The following is an 18,034-nucleotide window of genomic DNA, read 5'->3' as shown; positions in this document are numbered from 1 at the left end:
TAATGACAGGGGCGTAGCTTGACGAAAATAATTGTGTAGGCCACTTATTTGGTTTATTTCAGCTAGGTTGTCGTAGGCGTGTTTTGTTGTAAAAAACATTAATGCGAACAACACTATTACTGTGTTTTACCTTGAATTAAATCTGTATTTGTCGGGATTTCAAATTTAAGCCTCTAACCCCCTATGCCTTAAGTTTTTATTGCAGATTTGGCATTTTTATTATTTCGTTTTCTCTGAAAAATGTGTAGGCCGCGGCCTACACGGCCTTAAGGAAGCTACGCCCCTGAATGAGGCCAATAATACATCATTTTATATGATTGAAATAACATTTTTTTGTTTGTCTCAGCTGAGTAAAATATGCAAAAACTGCAAAGATACCTGTGTCCTTAGTGTGTGATACATCAGTAAGTTTGATTAAATGCCTTGTACGAAACAATATCAATTTTATGACAATTTTCATTTTTTCTGGCAATAAAATCATCTGGTGTCTATAGTCCCTTTAAGCTGGTATTAATAATTCTCAGGTCTGTTTCCTGGGTAGAAACCAGTACTCGTGTCCTGTTTGAGAGGCCAAAAGAATATACCCCTAGTGGGGCTCAAACCCATGACCTCTTGGATAAGAGACAGACATGGAAAACCACTAACCCTACTCTCCACTAAACCATTGATTTAATTAAATTGAGAATGAAGTATCTAAAAACTAGGCAAGGACTGGTTTCCTAAGAAACAAATAGAGATACTATCACAGCCTGATAATGGTGTTGTTGTTGAGGATGTCCTCAATGTCACCCACGCTATATTGTTCCAATTACTCTACAGAATATATTCAGATGGAAAAAAGGTTAGTGAAATTCTGTTGTTTATATTTCTCGGCTATTACTGTTCAGCTTGAGGTGAGTGACTGACTGTCTGAGGCGTCCAACCAAACATCATGATTTCACCTCATGAGTGTGAGGTTTCTGCAGTTATATTTCACAGGGTATTCAATGAGGTTATACATTACAAATAGTCTGGGTATTGAAAGTGTTATTGTCAGTTAATGGAAACAAATCGCAAACAGTTTTTTAAAGATGTGGCATGTTGTTCGACATTTCAAAGACATTGTTAAATTGCAAATAACATAACTAAAGGCAGCCATGAAATTGTAGAATTCTTTTTGCATTTATAATTTAATATTGTATTTATAAAAAAAGTGGAGAGAGTATTCTCGTTTCATATATTATAGTATGAGTTAAAGCAATATCACTCTAAAATGTGAAATGTTTTGCTGAATTAAGCCTATTGAAAGTGAATTTTTGTCATGATTTCCGCTGGCAAGTTTCATTTCTTGTTGGATTATATCGAGCAGTATGACATGAAATGGATGCATGAGTCCAAATTAAATGATTTTATATTTATTGAAATTTATTCATCTAGAGTTGCAGTACTGAACAAGGCTTACCTTCATTCACAGAAATTGTGATAAAATGAATTATGAATAAATTAGTACACAGAAAATAAGGAAATTTGATGTATTTTAACTTATTTGTATAATTTAACTTCATGCGCTTTACAGATTGAGTTACATATCACCAGCATCATAAGATCTAGTTGTTTAGGATAGTATTATGTTGGAAAGATGTCCAAGGACATTGTTGTTATTGGAACTAGCAGCTATTCTCATTTCTCTTATTAATTGATGGATGTTTAATTGCTTTACACAAAAAACCTGCCTCAATATGTTACTAGTATTGTTGATGAAGTGGGCAAACATTTTGGTCCATTATTGTTGATGAGTGAGACGAAATGCTTATAACAGATACAATTAACTAAATACAATCCTCTAAATTTCATTTAGTATTTGTACATAAATACATTCAGTAACTAAATCATATATGCTTCTGTAAATTACCAACAAGTTGATCAAACTAACCTTTGCTGCGTAAAGAAGCAGTATTCAACCATTCATATTCTATGCAAAAGGCAACAAAAAGCTAAGTGCCCATTGTGAGGGCCTGAGCGAGTCAGTTTAATACCTGTAACATAGCCCTTCACTGTCGAGAGCTGCATGATACCCATGTGATACAAGATAGAATCAAATAGAATCATGCAGTTTATATGCCTACATGTCCATACACCTCCAAGAGCTTACACATGTCATATGATTGGTGGATCCGTTTATATCCCCAACATACCCCTACACCATCAAGGATTTACCCACGTCATATCATGGGAGAGTCAGTTATTTTCCCTATCATACCCCTACACCATCAAGGATTTACCCATGTCATATCATGGGAGAGTCAGTTATTTTCCCTATCATACCCATACACCATCAAGGATTTACCCATGTCATATCATGGGAGAGTCAGTTATTTTCCCTATCATACCCCTACACCATCAAGGATTTACACATGTCATATCATGGGAGAGTCAGTTATTTTCCCTATCATACCCCTACACCATCAAGGATTTACACATGTCATATCATGGGAGAGTCAGTTATTTTCCCTATCATACCCCTACACCATCAAGAGCTTACCCATGTCATATCATGGGAGAGTCAGTTATTTTCCCTATCATACCCCTACACCATCAAGGATTTACCCATGTCATATCATGGGAGAGTCAGTTATTTTCCTTATCATACCCCTACACCATCAAGGATTTACCCATGTCATATCATGGGAGAGTCAGTTATTTTCCCTATCATACCCCTACACCATCAAGGATTTACCCATGTCATATCATGGGAGAGTCAGTTATTTTCCCTATCATACCCCTACACCATCAAGAGCTTACCCATGTGATATCATGAGAGAGTCAGTTATTTTCCCTATCATACCCCTACACCATCAAGGATTTACCCATGTCATATCATGGGAGAGTCAGTTATTTTCCCTATCATACCCCTACACCATCAAGGATTTACCCATGTCATATCATGGGAGAGTCAGTTATTTTCCCTATCATACCCCTACACCATCAAGGATTTACCCATGTCATATCATGGGAGAGTCAGTTATTTTCCCTATCATACCCCTACACCATCAAGGATTTACCCATGTCATATCATGGGAGAGTCAGTTATTTTCCCTATCATACCCCTACACCATCAAGAGCTTACCCATGTGATATCATGAGAGAGTCAGTTATCTTCCCTATCACACCCCTACACCATCAAGGATTTACCCATGTCATATCATGGGTGAATCAGTTTATTTACCAACATACCCCTACACCATCAAAGATTTACCCATGTCATATCATGGGTGAATCAGTTTATTTACCAACATACCCCTACACCATCAACAGCTTACACTCATGTAAGTGAGAGATATATACCTATATGTTGTGTACCCCTAGGCCATCAAGCCCGTCAGTTTCAAGTAGCACAATAACTAATTATGCAATCTGCACAAAGTAATGGCAACTTGAAGACTTATTTTGAAGATTACTTTAAAATTCAAATATTAAAATTGTGCTACAAGAACTTTTCTAATGCTTGATGATTTCAAAAAAAGAAGAATGATAAGTGCTTCAAACTTCTACTGCAAAGAAATCCCCACCAGATTGTTTATCTTCAATATTACCGGTATGTACTTGTGCAATTTTTAAATATAATGGTCATGTTCTATATGAATTATTAATATAACTGTCAGCACTCTGTGTCAAGTATTTATAATACTGAGAAGATATGCAAACCAGCTTGGTCAAGGTCACATTTAGAGGTCAAAGGTCATATGACTGCATTTTGTGTCTGCCCCATATCTCTTGAACCACTTGAAGGATTGGAAATAACTTACACAAATGTTCACCATACTGGGACGATAATGCAAACCAGCTAGGTCACGGTCACATTTAGAGGTCAAAGGTCATATGACTGCATTTCGTGTCTGCCCCATATCTCTTGAACCACTTGAAGGATTGGAAATATTGACTTACACAAATGTTCACCATACTAGGACGATAATGCAAACCAACTTGGTCAAGGTCACATTTAGAGGTCAAAGGTCATATGCCTACATTTTGTGTCTGCTCCATATCTCTTGAACCACTTGAAGGATTGGAAATAACTTACCACAAATGTTCACAATATTGAAACAACATGCAGAGGAGAAGACATCAGTGTTTGATTACAAAAACAATTAACTGTATCGTTTGAGCTGTTTCTGGGTTTTAAATGAGAACTTATGGTTTATTGCATAGGTTTCTTGAAATGTCATTATTGCTTTTGCAAAACATGGGGAAAAAACCCTGTGCTGAAATGTGTTTCCCATCAAAGGATAACCAAGTGCTGCCTATAAACAGTAGAACAGCCCTACACTGCTGATTGTTGACAAAAAGTCCTTCTAAATGTCCTTTGCCAACAAAAAAGGGAAGATAATTTAAGCCATAGAATATACTTGTAAACCGAAATTCTTCGAAAGAGACTTTTGGGTAAACAAGTCTGAATTGCTTGCATTAAAGACATATCAAGAAGCCCTGCTATATAAAATGCAGAATTTGCTATTATTTCTACCACTGTATTTATTGAACTAAAGCAATAATAATGGCCTGTTTTATGCATTGATCATTAAAAGGACCAATATTTAAGCATATGAACTATTAACAGACTGATAAGCCCAGGTTAGGCTCTCAACTGTTTGTATAAAAATGCTGAAGTCAAAGGAAGTCAATATGCCACTTTCATGAAAAATCATCTTTGTCGGGTTTCAGAATAAAAACAGAATGGATCTAACAAGCAGGAACTGTTTATGCCCTGAAAATATGATGTATCCGGTCTTAGTACAAGTACATAAAAACAATAAAAAAATAAGATCCTGGATTATAAATGATACAAGCATTGCATAATATCACCTGTCTAGAATGTTTTTGTTTGCTGGCCAAGGCAGCACTTTAGGAGAAGATTTCAAGCTGCTTCTGCTGGCCTCTCTTGCTAATATTTTCACTAGCAACTAGCGGATCTAGGGGTGGGGGGCATCACCCAGTTTTACTTTTTATCAATATAGGAGAAAAAAAGTAATTAAATTCAAAATGCACCATTTCAGAATAGAAATTTTCATGGGGGTCGCATTGTTGTATATCTGGCCTAATGCTTTGTCGATGAAACATTCTGCCTATGTACCTAAATAACTTATAACCATTCGCCAACTGTATGGTTATAATTCTTTCCTCATCATCCCTGCGGGCTGTTTAGGTAAACCATATATGTAAAGGTTTTCTCCAGAAATAGTATCAAATTTCCACCTAACACGTCCTCGAAGCAGAAAGATTGAGCAGTTGTCAGCTATTGGCTGCACCAATGCATTCAATCACACAATGATATTCCCTGTGAGATTGTTTTCCAATCATGTTTTCCAGGAAAAAGCCATTTTTTTGACAGCATGTAACTTATGGTTAAGACAGCAGAGATTCGAGACAATAGCAGATTCTTCAATTTTCTGTGAAGCTGGTTTTCTGAGAAGTTGAGATTTATCCACAAATGGAAACCTTGTCATTGTCTGTAGATATTGGACATCTGACGGAGAATTGTATTAGTTATCATGATAGAGATTTAATTATAGATGCTTACATTTAGTAGTTCACCATGACAACAGAGACTAGAAGAGGCGTTACTAAGCTACTTACAGGCCACATAGGCGGTGGCCGACAGTTTTTTAATACTATGAAGGCCATACCATACCATATGATAATTATTTTTTTTCCAATATAAAGGCCACAAGCAGAAAAAGGAATACTTAAGCATATTTTTTAAATTTAGGAGCATTCTTTTGAACCTGAACAGAAACACGTCATGTTTAACCATTAAGCTACACCCCGACTTCACTTATAAAGAGAATGTTATATGTCAGCCAAATCACAAATGAATATAATTTTTCATTTTAGTTTGTTTTGTACCAACTAATATTGAATTTTTTAAATGTTATTTATAAAATGGAATAAAGATACAACTTTCGCAACCACCAAACAAATTTTGTTCTTGTTTGGATAAAAATCAGTGACTGAAAATAATATAGGGATGGATTAATATTACGATTACACCTGATTTTTGACAGATTTCTATTTCAGATTTTCATGGATTTGTTCAGTAGACATTTACATTATAAAAGGCTGTCTTGGTTCCCTAGGCAGCTTTTATCTGCTAATGCTACGTTTACATTATGTTCCCAGTAGCCACGGCAGCCCCGTTTGCCCGAAACGTATTGCGCCGTGGATGTTTGGCCATTTTTGTCTCCATAAACAAGTTTTGTTAGGTTGTGCTAAGTTTCCTCAAGTTTTATCAAGGTAACCGTGACCAGCCGTAGGGGCGAAAAAATCGTTCGCCCAAGGCGCACTTAGGTCCGGGCACAGTCTACCAGGGATGCATGTACATTGCGTCCCGGTCCTATACGTTTTGATGGGATCCCTCACGTTGTTCATGTCTTGATCCAGGTTTGATGCTTTTTCCACAATTTGTCAAGGCCTCCTATGCAACGAACGCGAACACCGCAGAGCTTTGGATTACGTTTGTGTCCACGGTATAAAGAAAATCCCCCAAGCAACAGCAATCACTGTATCAGAATACTTCGACAAGTAAACATGAATTCCCAAGATGAATAAGATTTTGTGTTTTCATGGCAAATGAAACATAAAGAAACGGCTATCGACCACCCTAGCTTGCCGTGAAAACGGTGACAAAACAAAGCACAACGTGACAAAACTGGAAAGGAACTTCAGATGCCGGGGATAACATATGATTGACCCGCCCCCCTACGGACAATTTATAAGTTGTGTAACGGCCTATTACGTACTGTCACGAACTTTCACGTACTGTCACATGTCATTGCTTTTACCCCGTTTTACTATGACCTACTACGTTTCTCATCCACACCGTGGCTGCCGTGGCAAATATTTTGACAGTCTAAAATTCTGGCCCGGCATGCACAGCAATAACGGTCTGTCACGTTTGCATATCTCCTTCCCCCGCGCTGTCTCACGTTTATCCTGTTTTCTCCACGGTGGTCTGAAACGGGGCTGCCGTCACGGCCACCGGGAACATAGTGTAAACGTAGCATTACCGTGAGCTATAACATCAGAATTTATGGCCATAATAGGCCCACCATGAAATTGCAGGGGAGCAATGAATTTGATCAGTAAAAGGTACCTTGAAATTAGTTAAAAATAAACAGGGTTTTTTAACCCTCTTAAAACCCAGCTTTAACTCCTGCATGGGCCTGAATCCCTTGCACTAGCTTGCACTATATTTTCAGGAATTGTATTCTAGGTCTGTTTTCATCCCTGATAGTACTTATCTACGTATTAAGACTGAACACATTTCCTAATTATAAATGTTGGAAGCAATTTTAAGCATTTAATTGCTGTTTCCCTTGCAGTTATACTTAACCATCTAGATGTGAGATCTTTTCCGCTTTATAATTGCAATTTGATCTACAGAGTGTTAATTTCAAAGACAGTTAAAAAATATATTTCATACAATGCAATTTCATTCTAAATTATGTTTAAACAATTCTCTTAGTATGTGGATTTGTATGACATTGATCTTTTTTCAGGCACTCACTCACTGTGAAAATGTTGCCAATATTTACACTTGATAAAACAATTTTGCCATGATTTGAGGTTGCTCTTTTCTAAGGAAATATATTTATAAGATTTTCTTGTCTTGTTTAAAACAATACCATTTCATTCAAGCCACAACAAGTGGCACATGCACAGTATGTGAAACTAAGCAAATCCAAAAAGCATTGAGCAGATACTTGTCCAAATTTTCTCCTGAATTTGTTCATGAATTTTCCAACAAATTGAGCCATACCAGTAACAATATTGTGTATGATAAATGAGGATCATGATGATGATGATGATAGAGATCAGTTATGTAGTCCATACCATCGCCCCATTACTTTAATATTCTGCTATAATACCAGGGGGAAAAGAAATTCCTGTCAAATCCTGATAATGAGCTGTAACCCCATTGGATGATGTTTTCCAGGATCTGAGTTATATTGCTCTATTGTCAGTTGCGAAGTTCTTTCCTCTGGTCATATATAATGTCTCTCCTGAGAATTTCCTGATATTCCTGAGATTATGGACTAGCCTGACAGTATCAATAAATGTTAAATGGTCAGTGGAACTCTGGCAATTACTGTTCATGCAACAGCCTATCAATAGGTAAACAATGTTCTATAGGTGAAGCTTTACTTTATTGCAGATGTATGTCTTATTGTGAGTCTAGATATGTACTTTTGGCACAGTTTTACTTAATTTGGAACACATACAATTGTTTGTCTAAATTTCCAGTTAACGCCCATGAGTCAAAGTTAGACCAAAGTTAGTCCAACAGCTGCTTGAAAACTTTCGATGATTTTTGTTTAGGCAACTTTATGTTAAAGGGGCTGTCTCACGTATGATAAAATAGCGAGAGAAAAAAAGAAAATTGTCGAAAAATTGACATAAACTTGGCATCGATGTGTACAATGCATTAAAACTTACTAACTGAAGTACCACATAGTTTTACAATTGATTTAAGTTTAGCAGTTATTTCGTATTTTTCCATTAAAAAAGAAAAACTGGGTATGTCTACCAGGTAGAATTCATTCCTTATGCGTGATTGGCTAGTCGGTGTTATCACGTGATATTACAGAGGTAGGTGTATAGCTTAATTATGTCACCTGATTGGAATAAGCCTTTGTAGCTCAGTGAGTAAGACGCTGGACTTCAATTTTGGCGACGCAGGTTCGAACCCAGTCTCCGACACGATTTTTCTTTTACATTTTGGTACTTTTTTTTACAATTATGATATCAAAGCGTAACACATTCTATTAGATTATTGTCCTGAAATTCGTTACAGAAAAAAACTTTTTTTGGTGCCAATCTGTGACACAGTCCCTTTAAAGGATTACGTAATGAATTTCAAAATGATAAAATACATGTATAGTTCCCTAACACATGTTATTGTGGCTACAGTCCATTGTCTGTTGTTATGATGAATGTAAGGTTCATCATTTTTAAGTTTATCATTAATGATCTGAGTCATAGATTCACAGTCATAAGCATTATTGCCATCATGTCAAAACTTAAATATTGGCCATAACTTATGAACTGTTAATGCACCAGTCAATTGTAACCATAGACCCCCTGAGGTCCTGGGAATAGCGGGGACTCTGACTTTCGGTCCAGCCAAGCCCGTGTAAAATCCATGCCCTGCAGAGATGAACTGTTGGTAAAATCCCCGACAAATGCCCATGCACCCGGGGTACCCTAGGTAATGCCCAATCCCTGCTATTTTTGGCGCCAGACAAAATCACCGAATTCACCCGGCACTGCAGAAACCTGGAAGGTAAAAACGGCCCATTTCCCCGGCTATCCCTGGTTTACCCCCGGACCTGGGGGGCCGTGGTTACAATTGACTGGTACATAAGGACACGGTGATACACATGATCATAGTAGCTGTTGGCATGTGGGTAATAAGTCCCGTAACTTTAACCCCTGACCAACTGATAATAAAACAGGTAGGCAGCTGTCTTTGGCATGCATTTGCAAAACTCTTATTCATGATATTTCATCAGACTTTGCATGAAAATGTCTGCCAAAATAGGTTTTCAAAAGCAGTTGCCTGAAGGAGTCTAATAACCATTTTTCTTTTGACCTAGCATTCTAATGTCCGTTGTTTGTTGCAATCACAGAACATGGTGCCAATGATATTTCTGGGAAATCATTTTTGGGGAATATCGTTTATAAAGAACAATGAATACTGACAGGTACTGTTTACTGTGATACACCCAGGCTGTGATTGGATATAATCTGATTAATTTTCCAGAGATTTTCCTGGATTTCATTATTCCAATTCGTTAACAGCCAACTTTTACTTTTTTAAAATTTAAAAAAAAAACAACAGAAATTAATACCACCTGTTTTAAAAATGCTTGAATCATTACTTTCACATCAATGTTCTGAAATTGTGCAGAAAATTATCATTTTAACATTTTATAAATAAATCATTAAAACAGGGATGAATTCATCATTAAAATTTGTATTAAACCATATTCATCATACTCATGATCATAGACTTATTACCTGAATTGTAGTAACATTAATTCCAGCTGCTGGAAATTTTCTGAGAGTATATTCTGTGATGCTTACCAACTAGCATGTAATTATAATGGACCATCAGGAACTCTGTAGACAATTGAACACTGTGGAGAACAATAGGCTGTTATTATCGAAATGTATGTTGAAAATGTTCTCCTGTTCTGCAATGCTATTTTGAGATAAAAGGAGCTATTTACCTCTAGTGTTTTGTTTGCAAATGTTTATACTCTTTCTTAACCCCCTCCCACCTGAGCCTTCTTACATTTTCTGAAGCCTGGTGAGAAGACTGTTGATACTGACCACAATTATAGTTACAAAGATCAGCTGGCTCCGTATTCACTTATTTTGAGTCAGAGTTTGCAAATTTTTATATTCTTTCTTAACCCCTCCCACCAACTTTCTTTCATGTTTTGAACCCTCATGAGAAGACTGTTGATAGACCATAATATCAAAAATGTTCATAGCATGCAAGTAACAAAGATCACGCTCCGTATTTACTTACATCTTGAGCCTGAGTTAAATGCTTCAATTAATATCTATAATATATCATTTCTTTTACAAAAGATGTGTGCTGGTTTGTAGAACAGATTATTTTTAACAGATAGAGCAAACTTGACCATCTTTTCTGTTGTGATAGTATTTTGAAAACAAAAAAAGTTTTTGCTTTCTGAGTCAAATTAAGTCTCAAGGCAATAGCGGATACAAACCCAGACTCATCCGCTTTCAGCAATAGCCATAAATTGTACATTAAGTTTACTAGTAATTATTGCATAACTTTTTAGATATCTATGTATGTGATGGAAAATATGCAGTATAGGCTTTAATTTCTTGAAGAAGTTTTCCAGATGCTGTTCCTCATTAAGAATTTCACGATTTATTATATTGCTGCACATGATTTATGATAAGTGGTAAACTTTGAAATCTGAGATTTCATTAGAGAGCAGTAAAATCCACTGTCTTGTCAAATTTTATCTTTTTATATCCTTGATCTTGACTTGACTTTAACATGTTCATAAATTATATCAATGTTAAACAAAATAAACTTTGAAAATATTTGTTTCTTATCAAAAATATTTGAGAACACCAGCTAGGTTTTGCATGTCAGTGCATCTTCATCTACTGTGTGTTGTAGCCAAGAGAATAGAATAAATGGCATTTCTTATGAAGATCGAGGCACACGTATACAAAAAGTAATTTACCTGGTAAAAAAATATTCAAACTCTTAATGCCTTTTCTAATTTGAATGACCCTTTATTTTTATTACGATATGTTCTACTAGTCCTGTGCAAGATATATTTAATTTATATAATTCACAAACATGCACACGCTATACAAATGTAGTGCTCCAGCTATAGCAGGCCTCAATAGCAGGGGGGAGCACCCTGCTGCCCTCTTCCCGGCACCCTGCTGCCCTCTTTCCAGCACACTGCTGTCCTCTTTCTGGCACACTGCTGCCCTCTTCCCGGCACCCTGCTGCCCTCTTCTCGGCCGGCTGCTGCCCTCTTTCTGGCACACTGCTGCCCTCTTTCTGGCACCCTACTGCCATCTTTCTGGCACCCTGCTGCCCTCTTTCCGTCACACTGTTGCCCTCTTTCCAGCACCCTGCTATCCTCTTTCCGGCACACTGTTGCCCTCTTTCCGGCACACTGTTGCCCTTTTCTGGCACACTGCTTCCCTCTTTCCAGCACCCTGCTGCCCTCTTTCCAGCACACTGTTCAATGCTCATCATAAGTACCCTTTTTGGTCTACCACCCTGCCCTTATTTCAAATTCTGGTTGGAGCTCTGAAATGCAATTGTGACTAAATCGCTCATAGAGGCAAAACAACCATTACGGTTTTATTGCCTTGATTTTTGCCCTGTTTTAAGAGCCATCATCTTCATATCTTGCAAGTTGCTATTACTTTAAACAGAGTACCGTAATTCATATGAACATAAACATTTTTATGCCCCCTTTTGAAAAAAGTGGGGTATATTGTTTTGCACATGTCGGTCGGTCGGTCGGTCGGTCTGTCTGTCTGTCGGTCGGTCGGAATACCAAATGGTTTCCGATCAATAACTTGAGAACGCTTTGACCGAGGGACCTCATACTTGGTATGTGTATTGGTCATCACCAGCAGATGAACCCTATTGATTTTGAGGTCAGTGGGTCAAAGGTCAAGGTCAGTGTGACCTTTACATGAAAAACGGTTTCCGATCAATAACTTGAGAACGCTTTGACCCAGGAACCTCATACTTGGTAGGTGTATTGGTCATGACCAGCAGATGAACCCTATTGATTTTGAGGTCAGTGGGTCAAAGGTCAAGGTCAGTGTGACCTTAACATGAAAAACGGTTTCCGATCAATAACTTGAGAACGCTTTGACCCAGGGACCTCATACTAGGTAGGCTTATTGGTCATGACCAGCAGATGAACCCTATTGATTTTGAGGTCAGTGGGTCAAAGGTCAAGGTCAGTGTGACTGTAAGCTGAAAAAAGGTTTTCTGATTGTCCATATTTTATTTAAGTGTCCAAATCCTACTAACAATTTGGCTCCCAAGGGGGCATAAATGTTTCACTAACATCTCTTGTTTAAACTTATGTTTGAATATAAAGGCAAAAACTTTGAATAGACATTGATATTTATTGTATCATCCAAAACATCAAATTAAGAATCCCAGCACTTCATAATTAAGGAAATAGCATCATCTCTCAGTTTAAATGATTTAAAAAACAGTTTCTCTTACAAATTCTTGAGTCACCGATAAGCCCCGTCTTACAGAAGAAACCCACAGAATCATTTTGTTATCAGTTGATTAGAGAAATGAAAAATATAACATTTGGCATTGATTTTAATCCTAACAATCTTCTGAATGTTTATGTCTTGGCATCCCTTTGATGAAAACACATTCTAATTTGATATGATGCAGGAATCACACCCATTCCTAGAAGTTTCTCAATAAGTAATACATTATTTTATCACAAAGCATTTGATTTTGTTTGATATTGAGGTAAAAAAGATCTCACCTTTAACAATCACTGTCAAGAAATTCTTGTTTCATGTCACTAGTAGATGTGTGATTGTGACGTCCTTGTTTTTTGGGACTTATATTCTATATCATGGCACTCCACCTTTAATTTATTTTCTTTAAAACCTAAGTACAAAGGTTTAGCGTCAGTTATAGTTTATGATATTGTAAAAAAAAGCAGTTTCAACATCATGACGTGTGAAATATTATCTGACACATTCCCTATTGAGCTTTAAGGTAATAGGGACTTGTTCTATATATGAGGGCACTCCACCATTAACTATTTTTCATTAAAACCTAAGAACAAAGGTTTAGCATCATTTGTAGATAATGACATAGTGAAAAATATCAGGTTTGATCAAAATCATGACGTGTGAGCTATTATCTGACACATTCCTTGTAAGCTTTAGGTAATGAAGATGCTACTGAAGAAAATGTTATAAAAGCAGGCCTTCTTCTTTTCAAGCCCTTGTAAAAATCCATGGTCTAGTGGTAACACACTTGACTGTTGACTTGACAGGGGGAGGACATTAAATAAATGGAGGCTCGTGTTACAGTGTTTACACTGGTGCATGTTAAGAACCAAGGTAGCTCTAACCAGGGTTACATTCTGTCTGTGCAGTGTACTCCAAAAAACATATAAAATGATTAACAATCTTATGGCAGCACTCGCGATCGCCAAATGGACAAGGCCGAGTTCGGGTACATGTATAAATAAGCTTATATAGACACTGCCATCTGAAGTCAAAGCAACCCTTTCTGGTCCTATAATGCAGGATTTTATGTACAGTCATGCAGAATCTGTTTGATATGATGTTCAATCGAACAATGTTACGGAGGTGATTGAGTGTTCACCTCTCTGAATGCAAGAGGTGCCATTCGTTTAGTAAAGGTGTTCGCGACAAATGTCTGCTGTTTGGTTCCCGGCCTGCAGTATATACATTGCGTTCCAACAGGAATGCAAATCAAAACAGTTTGCTTACCTTAAGCAAACGCTTGCCAAACTGAATGCACTGCAGGTTTGATCTTCCACTTATTTTGCTGCTTTCTTTGCAGACTTGCAGAAATAGCAAACATCCGTCCCTGTTTCCCTCGTGTCATAGATGTCTTCAAAGTTAAGCATGATTAAAGTTATTGATATATTTATGAATTAACGAGGAATTATTTTCTTCACATTTCAGCATGCAGCTGAGCAGGAGAAGAAACAGAATGAGAAAGAAAATCAGAAGGAGCTGGGCAAGGATGTCCAGTATGGCAGTGTTATACAGGTACGCTATGCCTGGTATACTGCAAAAAAGTCAAACAATACCATATATATATATGTGGGGAATATTTGAGCCTATCCATCACCTGTATATAACTTTTTTGCCTCTGTGTTTCTTTACTACTGTTTGTCATGAGCATCTAAAAGAAAAACAATTAATTCATTAGAGATATTGTCTGAGGTCAGGACCAAAAAGTATTTCATGGTATACCATTAAAGGGACCAAGTTCACCATGGTTAAGGGTTTTAGCCAAAGAGTTATGGAAGGGTGCTGCATCCTGTAAATTTTTGGCATCACTCTAATCTGCCCTCGTGGAGACCACCAACACCAGGGCACCATTATGCCTTCATGAAATGAAATTCATAAGAATGTCAAATATTACTTTTGTTTTGATTTTTTTTTTATAACATGATTATAAATTCATACACATTTTGCATAGTCGGCAATTGAAATCTTTATTTCTTACTTGAATTAATCACATTATGTGCCAAGTTCTTCACAGCCCAATACAATGTGCATTTTGGCCGTAGCACCCTCTGTCTCATTTGCCGCATCCTGCTAATATTTAATGTTTACAAGGTTAGACTAGGGGTTCCGATTTGTATGTAGCCACTGCATTCAATATGTGTTAATTTGTTAGTACAAACACTTGCTTCCCAACGTATCCATGAAATAACTAAAGTGCATCAAATACACTGAGAGGCATATACCACAAGTGAAAAATGATGTTTTGGAAATTCTATCTAATTCCTAAATCATTTCCCCATCTTTGAGAAACTCATAACACTTGATAATTAGAAGGAAGTCTAATTCCTTTCAAATAAAAAGTCAGCATGGTGGAATGACTTTTATAACATTGAACTGAAGGTTTTTCCTGCTTGAACTGTTTGTTATGAAACAATGGCTGTATACCTGAATGAACTTGTTGATATCTGGCACCATGAGAGTATGAGCACAGAGTAACAATGTGTGATAACTGAATTAAACACATTTGTTGTAATTGTCTTAAGTCTGATATGAGTAAGTCGTTCCGAACACCTCATTGAAAAAAACCTATGGATGGTTTACAATGTCAGAAATCTTGACAGTTTGACTACGCTGCAAGAAGATCTCATCGTAATTTTAATTGACTTTACTTTTGAAAATCTGAATTATTTATGCAAAACACTTTACTGGCAATCAATTTAAACTGAACTTAATAATAAAAAATACATGTTCAAACACTTCAATTAATTATTACTAATATTAAAAGATTTACAAACTTCATCTAGTGATGTACCAGCATACATTCAAGGTTGTTTTTGATGGAAAATGGCCGAGGTATTCCAAACGCTGAATAAGTTTTACCAAAATACATACATAACGTTCATTCTCCCCTCCAGTTACTACACATGAAGAGTAACAAGTACATGACGGTGAACAAGCGCCTGCCAGCTCAATTGGAGAGGAACGCAATGCGGGTGTCGCTGGACGCCTCAGGGAACGAGGGCTCATGGTTCTACATCAACCCCTTCTACAAGCTCAGACAAGCAGGGGATAAGGTGAGATACAAATGACCAGTCACTGTGGTTGTCAATCAGACCATAAACTATCTGATAATAAGCATTTAATACATTTGGTTGTGTTTGTTTTTAAAAATATTTGTTTATTTTACATAGTGTTTTTCTATATATAAAATGCAGAATACATTATAGATATAGTAACGCAGATTAGATAAGGGAATACGTAGGTATAACATACACAAAGAAGGTATTGGAACACGCAGATAACATATCCTGTTTATTTGTCTCCAGTCAGTACTTTATAAATGTTATTTTAGTGTTAATTAAACAGCTCTTCATTGAAACACATGCACAGTTTCTGGCATCATTGATGCCATGCATCAACTTGTTTATCTTAAGTTATTTGTAGAATTTTTCACTAGTTACAAAATGAAACTGCAGCTGCCAAGTGGAGGACCTGTTTGCTTCTTAATTGGTAATCATCAATCATCAAACTGAGATATATTGCATTTAATTGATGTTAAAACACAATCCCTCCTTAGTTTTGCAGAGTGATTAAGGAAGGAATAAATTGATTAAATAACAAGGAATTATTGCCCATCATTTTGTTGTGTATTTTTTGCTTATAAATAAGAAAAATGGCTTTCTGTGGTCATGCTTGCCTCCATGTGAATAGTATAAAAAAACTGGCCATACCTTTGAGCCAAGGCAATATATTAGCTTGACATGAGTTACACATGTTCACAATCAGAGTACTTATATGCTTGTCAATATCAATTTTCTTCATTCAGGCTAAAATATATTTTATATTATGCTCTTCAATCAGCTAAGGATACAGGCGAGCATAAGTTTTATATACCTTGATGGTGCTCTTGTTCACAAAATTGATGTAAGAAATTTTCATATCAAAGAAAGTTCCAGTTATGGAGACTCAACTATTAAACTTGAGACAAACCTGTATTTATTCTTAATTACAATGCTATGGCAGCTGCTTCCTCAAATCCATGTTTTGTTGTGCAAACTAGGAAATAATGACCATATTATTTCCTAGGATAGTAATTGGATAATCTGCTCAAGCAATTGTAAGGTAAATGATTAAAAACATCAAAACTGTTTATTCTTTTTCATTGGTCAACGTCTGTTCCTCTACATATTCTATTAGATGACAAGCAGGGGCGTAACAGCTACCTTTAGGCCATGTAGGCTGGGTCTACGCTGGGTCTACATCTTTTTATGAAAAATTGAGTACAAAAAACAGATTATGCAGTCTGTAGCATTTTTATTTATATGAGGTATCAAAATCTGGAGAGGGTTTGTCTCAAGAACAGTGGAATCCTTGAGAACACGGCCTATACAGTGTTTTCAGCCAAGCTACGCCCCTGACAAGGTTATGCTAAACATGGTGAATGTTGAACAGCCACTGCATACCAGTAACTCCGAGCTGCTCACAAAGAGTATCCCTAACAAAACCATGTTGTTCCTATTCCTGCACAGGTTGTAGAATGTGACAATGTGATACTAATGCCAGTGAAAGCAGACCAACCTCTGGAAGTTTGGCTGTTGTGAGGTCAACTGCTCACAAAGAGAATCACTTACAAAACCATTTAGTTCCTATTCCTGTACAGGTTGAATAAGGTGACAATGTTATCCTGATACCAGTGAAAGCAGAACAACCACTGCAGGTTGTCAGTTAACTACAAGCTACAACCAGGGCTCTTACAAGCTACAAGCAAGGCTCAGACGAGGTTTCCTGCTCACAAACAGTATCACAAACAAAACCATGTGTTCTTTCTCTTCCTGCACAGGTTGTATGTGGTGACAAGGTGATCATGACTCCGGTGAATGCCGAACAACCACTGCACGCCAGTAACTACGAGCTACCCGACAACCCGGGCTGTAAGGAGGTCAACTCTGTCAGTTGTAATACAAGCTGGAAAATGGTCCTGTTCATGGACTTCAAGGAAAACATGGAGGACGTGCTAAGAGGGGTATGCTGGCTATGTTGTATTTCAATAAAACTGTGCCTGTATTTATTTGAGACATTCTGCCATAAGAATCATCCCTTTAGACTGATAATGTTTAAGCATCATAAGATGTCTCAGTATTTATTATTCATATTGATTTTATTTACTGTGAAATCATAAATATTTGTGGGATATTAATTTTCGTGGATTTCGTGAGTTGGCTTATCC

At 36.9% G+C, this 18,034-nt stretch overlaps 1 protein-coding gene across 6 annotated transcripts in view; it reads left to right on the top strand.

Annotated features, from left to right (window-relative positions):
* Positions 1-18,034, top strand: part of LOC128218289 (inositol 1,4,5-trisphosphate receptor type 1-like) — a 125,004-nt gene that overhangs the window by 6,527 nt on the left and 100,443 nt on the right. For all 6 annotated transcript variants that reach the window (XM_052925933.1, XM_052925929.1, XM_052925932.1 and 3 more), the window contains exons 4-6: positions 14,257-14,343; positions 15,723-15,881; positions 17,648-17,830. In XM_052925933.1, the coding sequence (XP_052781893.1) occupies positions 14,257-14,343; positions 15,723-15,881; positions 17,648-17,830 (429 nt within the window). The remainder of the gene's footprint in view (positions 1-14,256; positions 14,344-15,722; positions 15,882-17,647; positions 17,831-18,034) is intronic.

The sequence above is a fragment of the Mya arenaria genome, chromosome 14 (assembly GCF_026914265.1).
Source record: "Mya arenaria isolate MELC-2E11 chromosome 14, ASM2691426v1".
NCBI classification, from domain to species: Eukaryota; Metazoa; Mollusca; class Bivalvia; order Myida; family Myidae; genus Mya; species Mya arenaria.
Note: the sequence above shows the minus strand (reverse complement) of the source record. Positions and strands in the feature narration are given on the sequence as shown.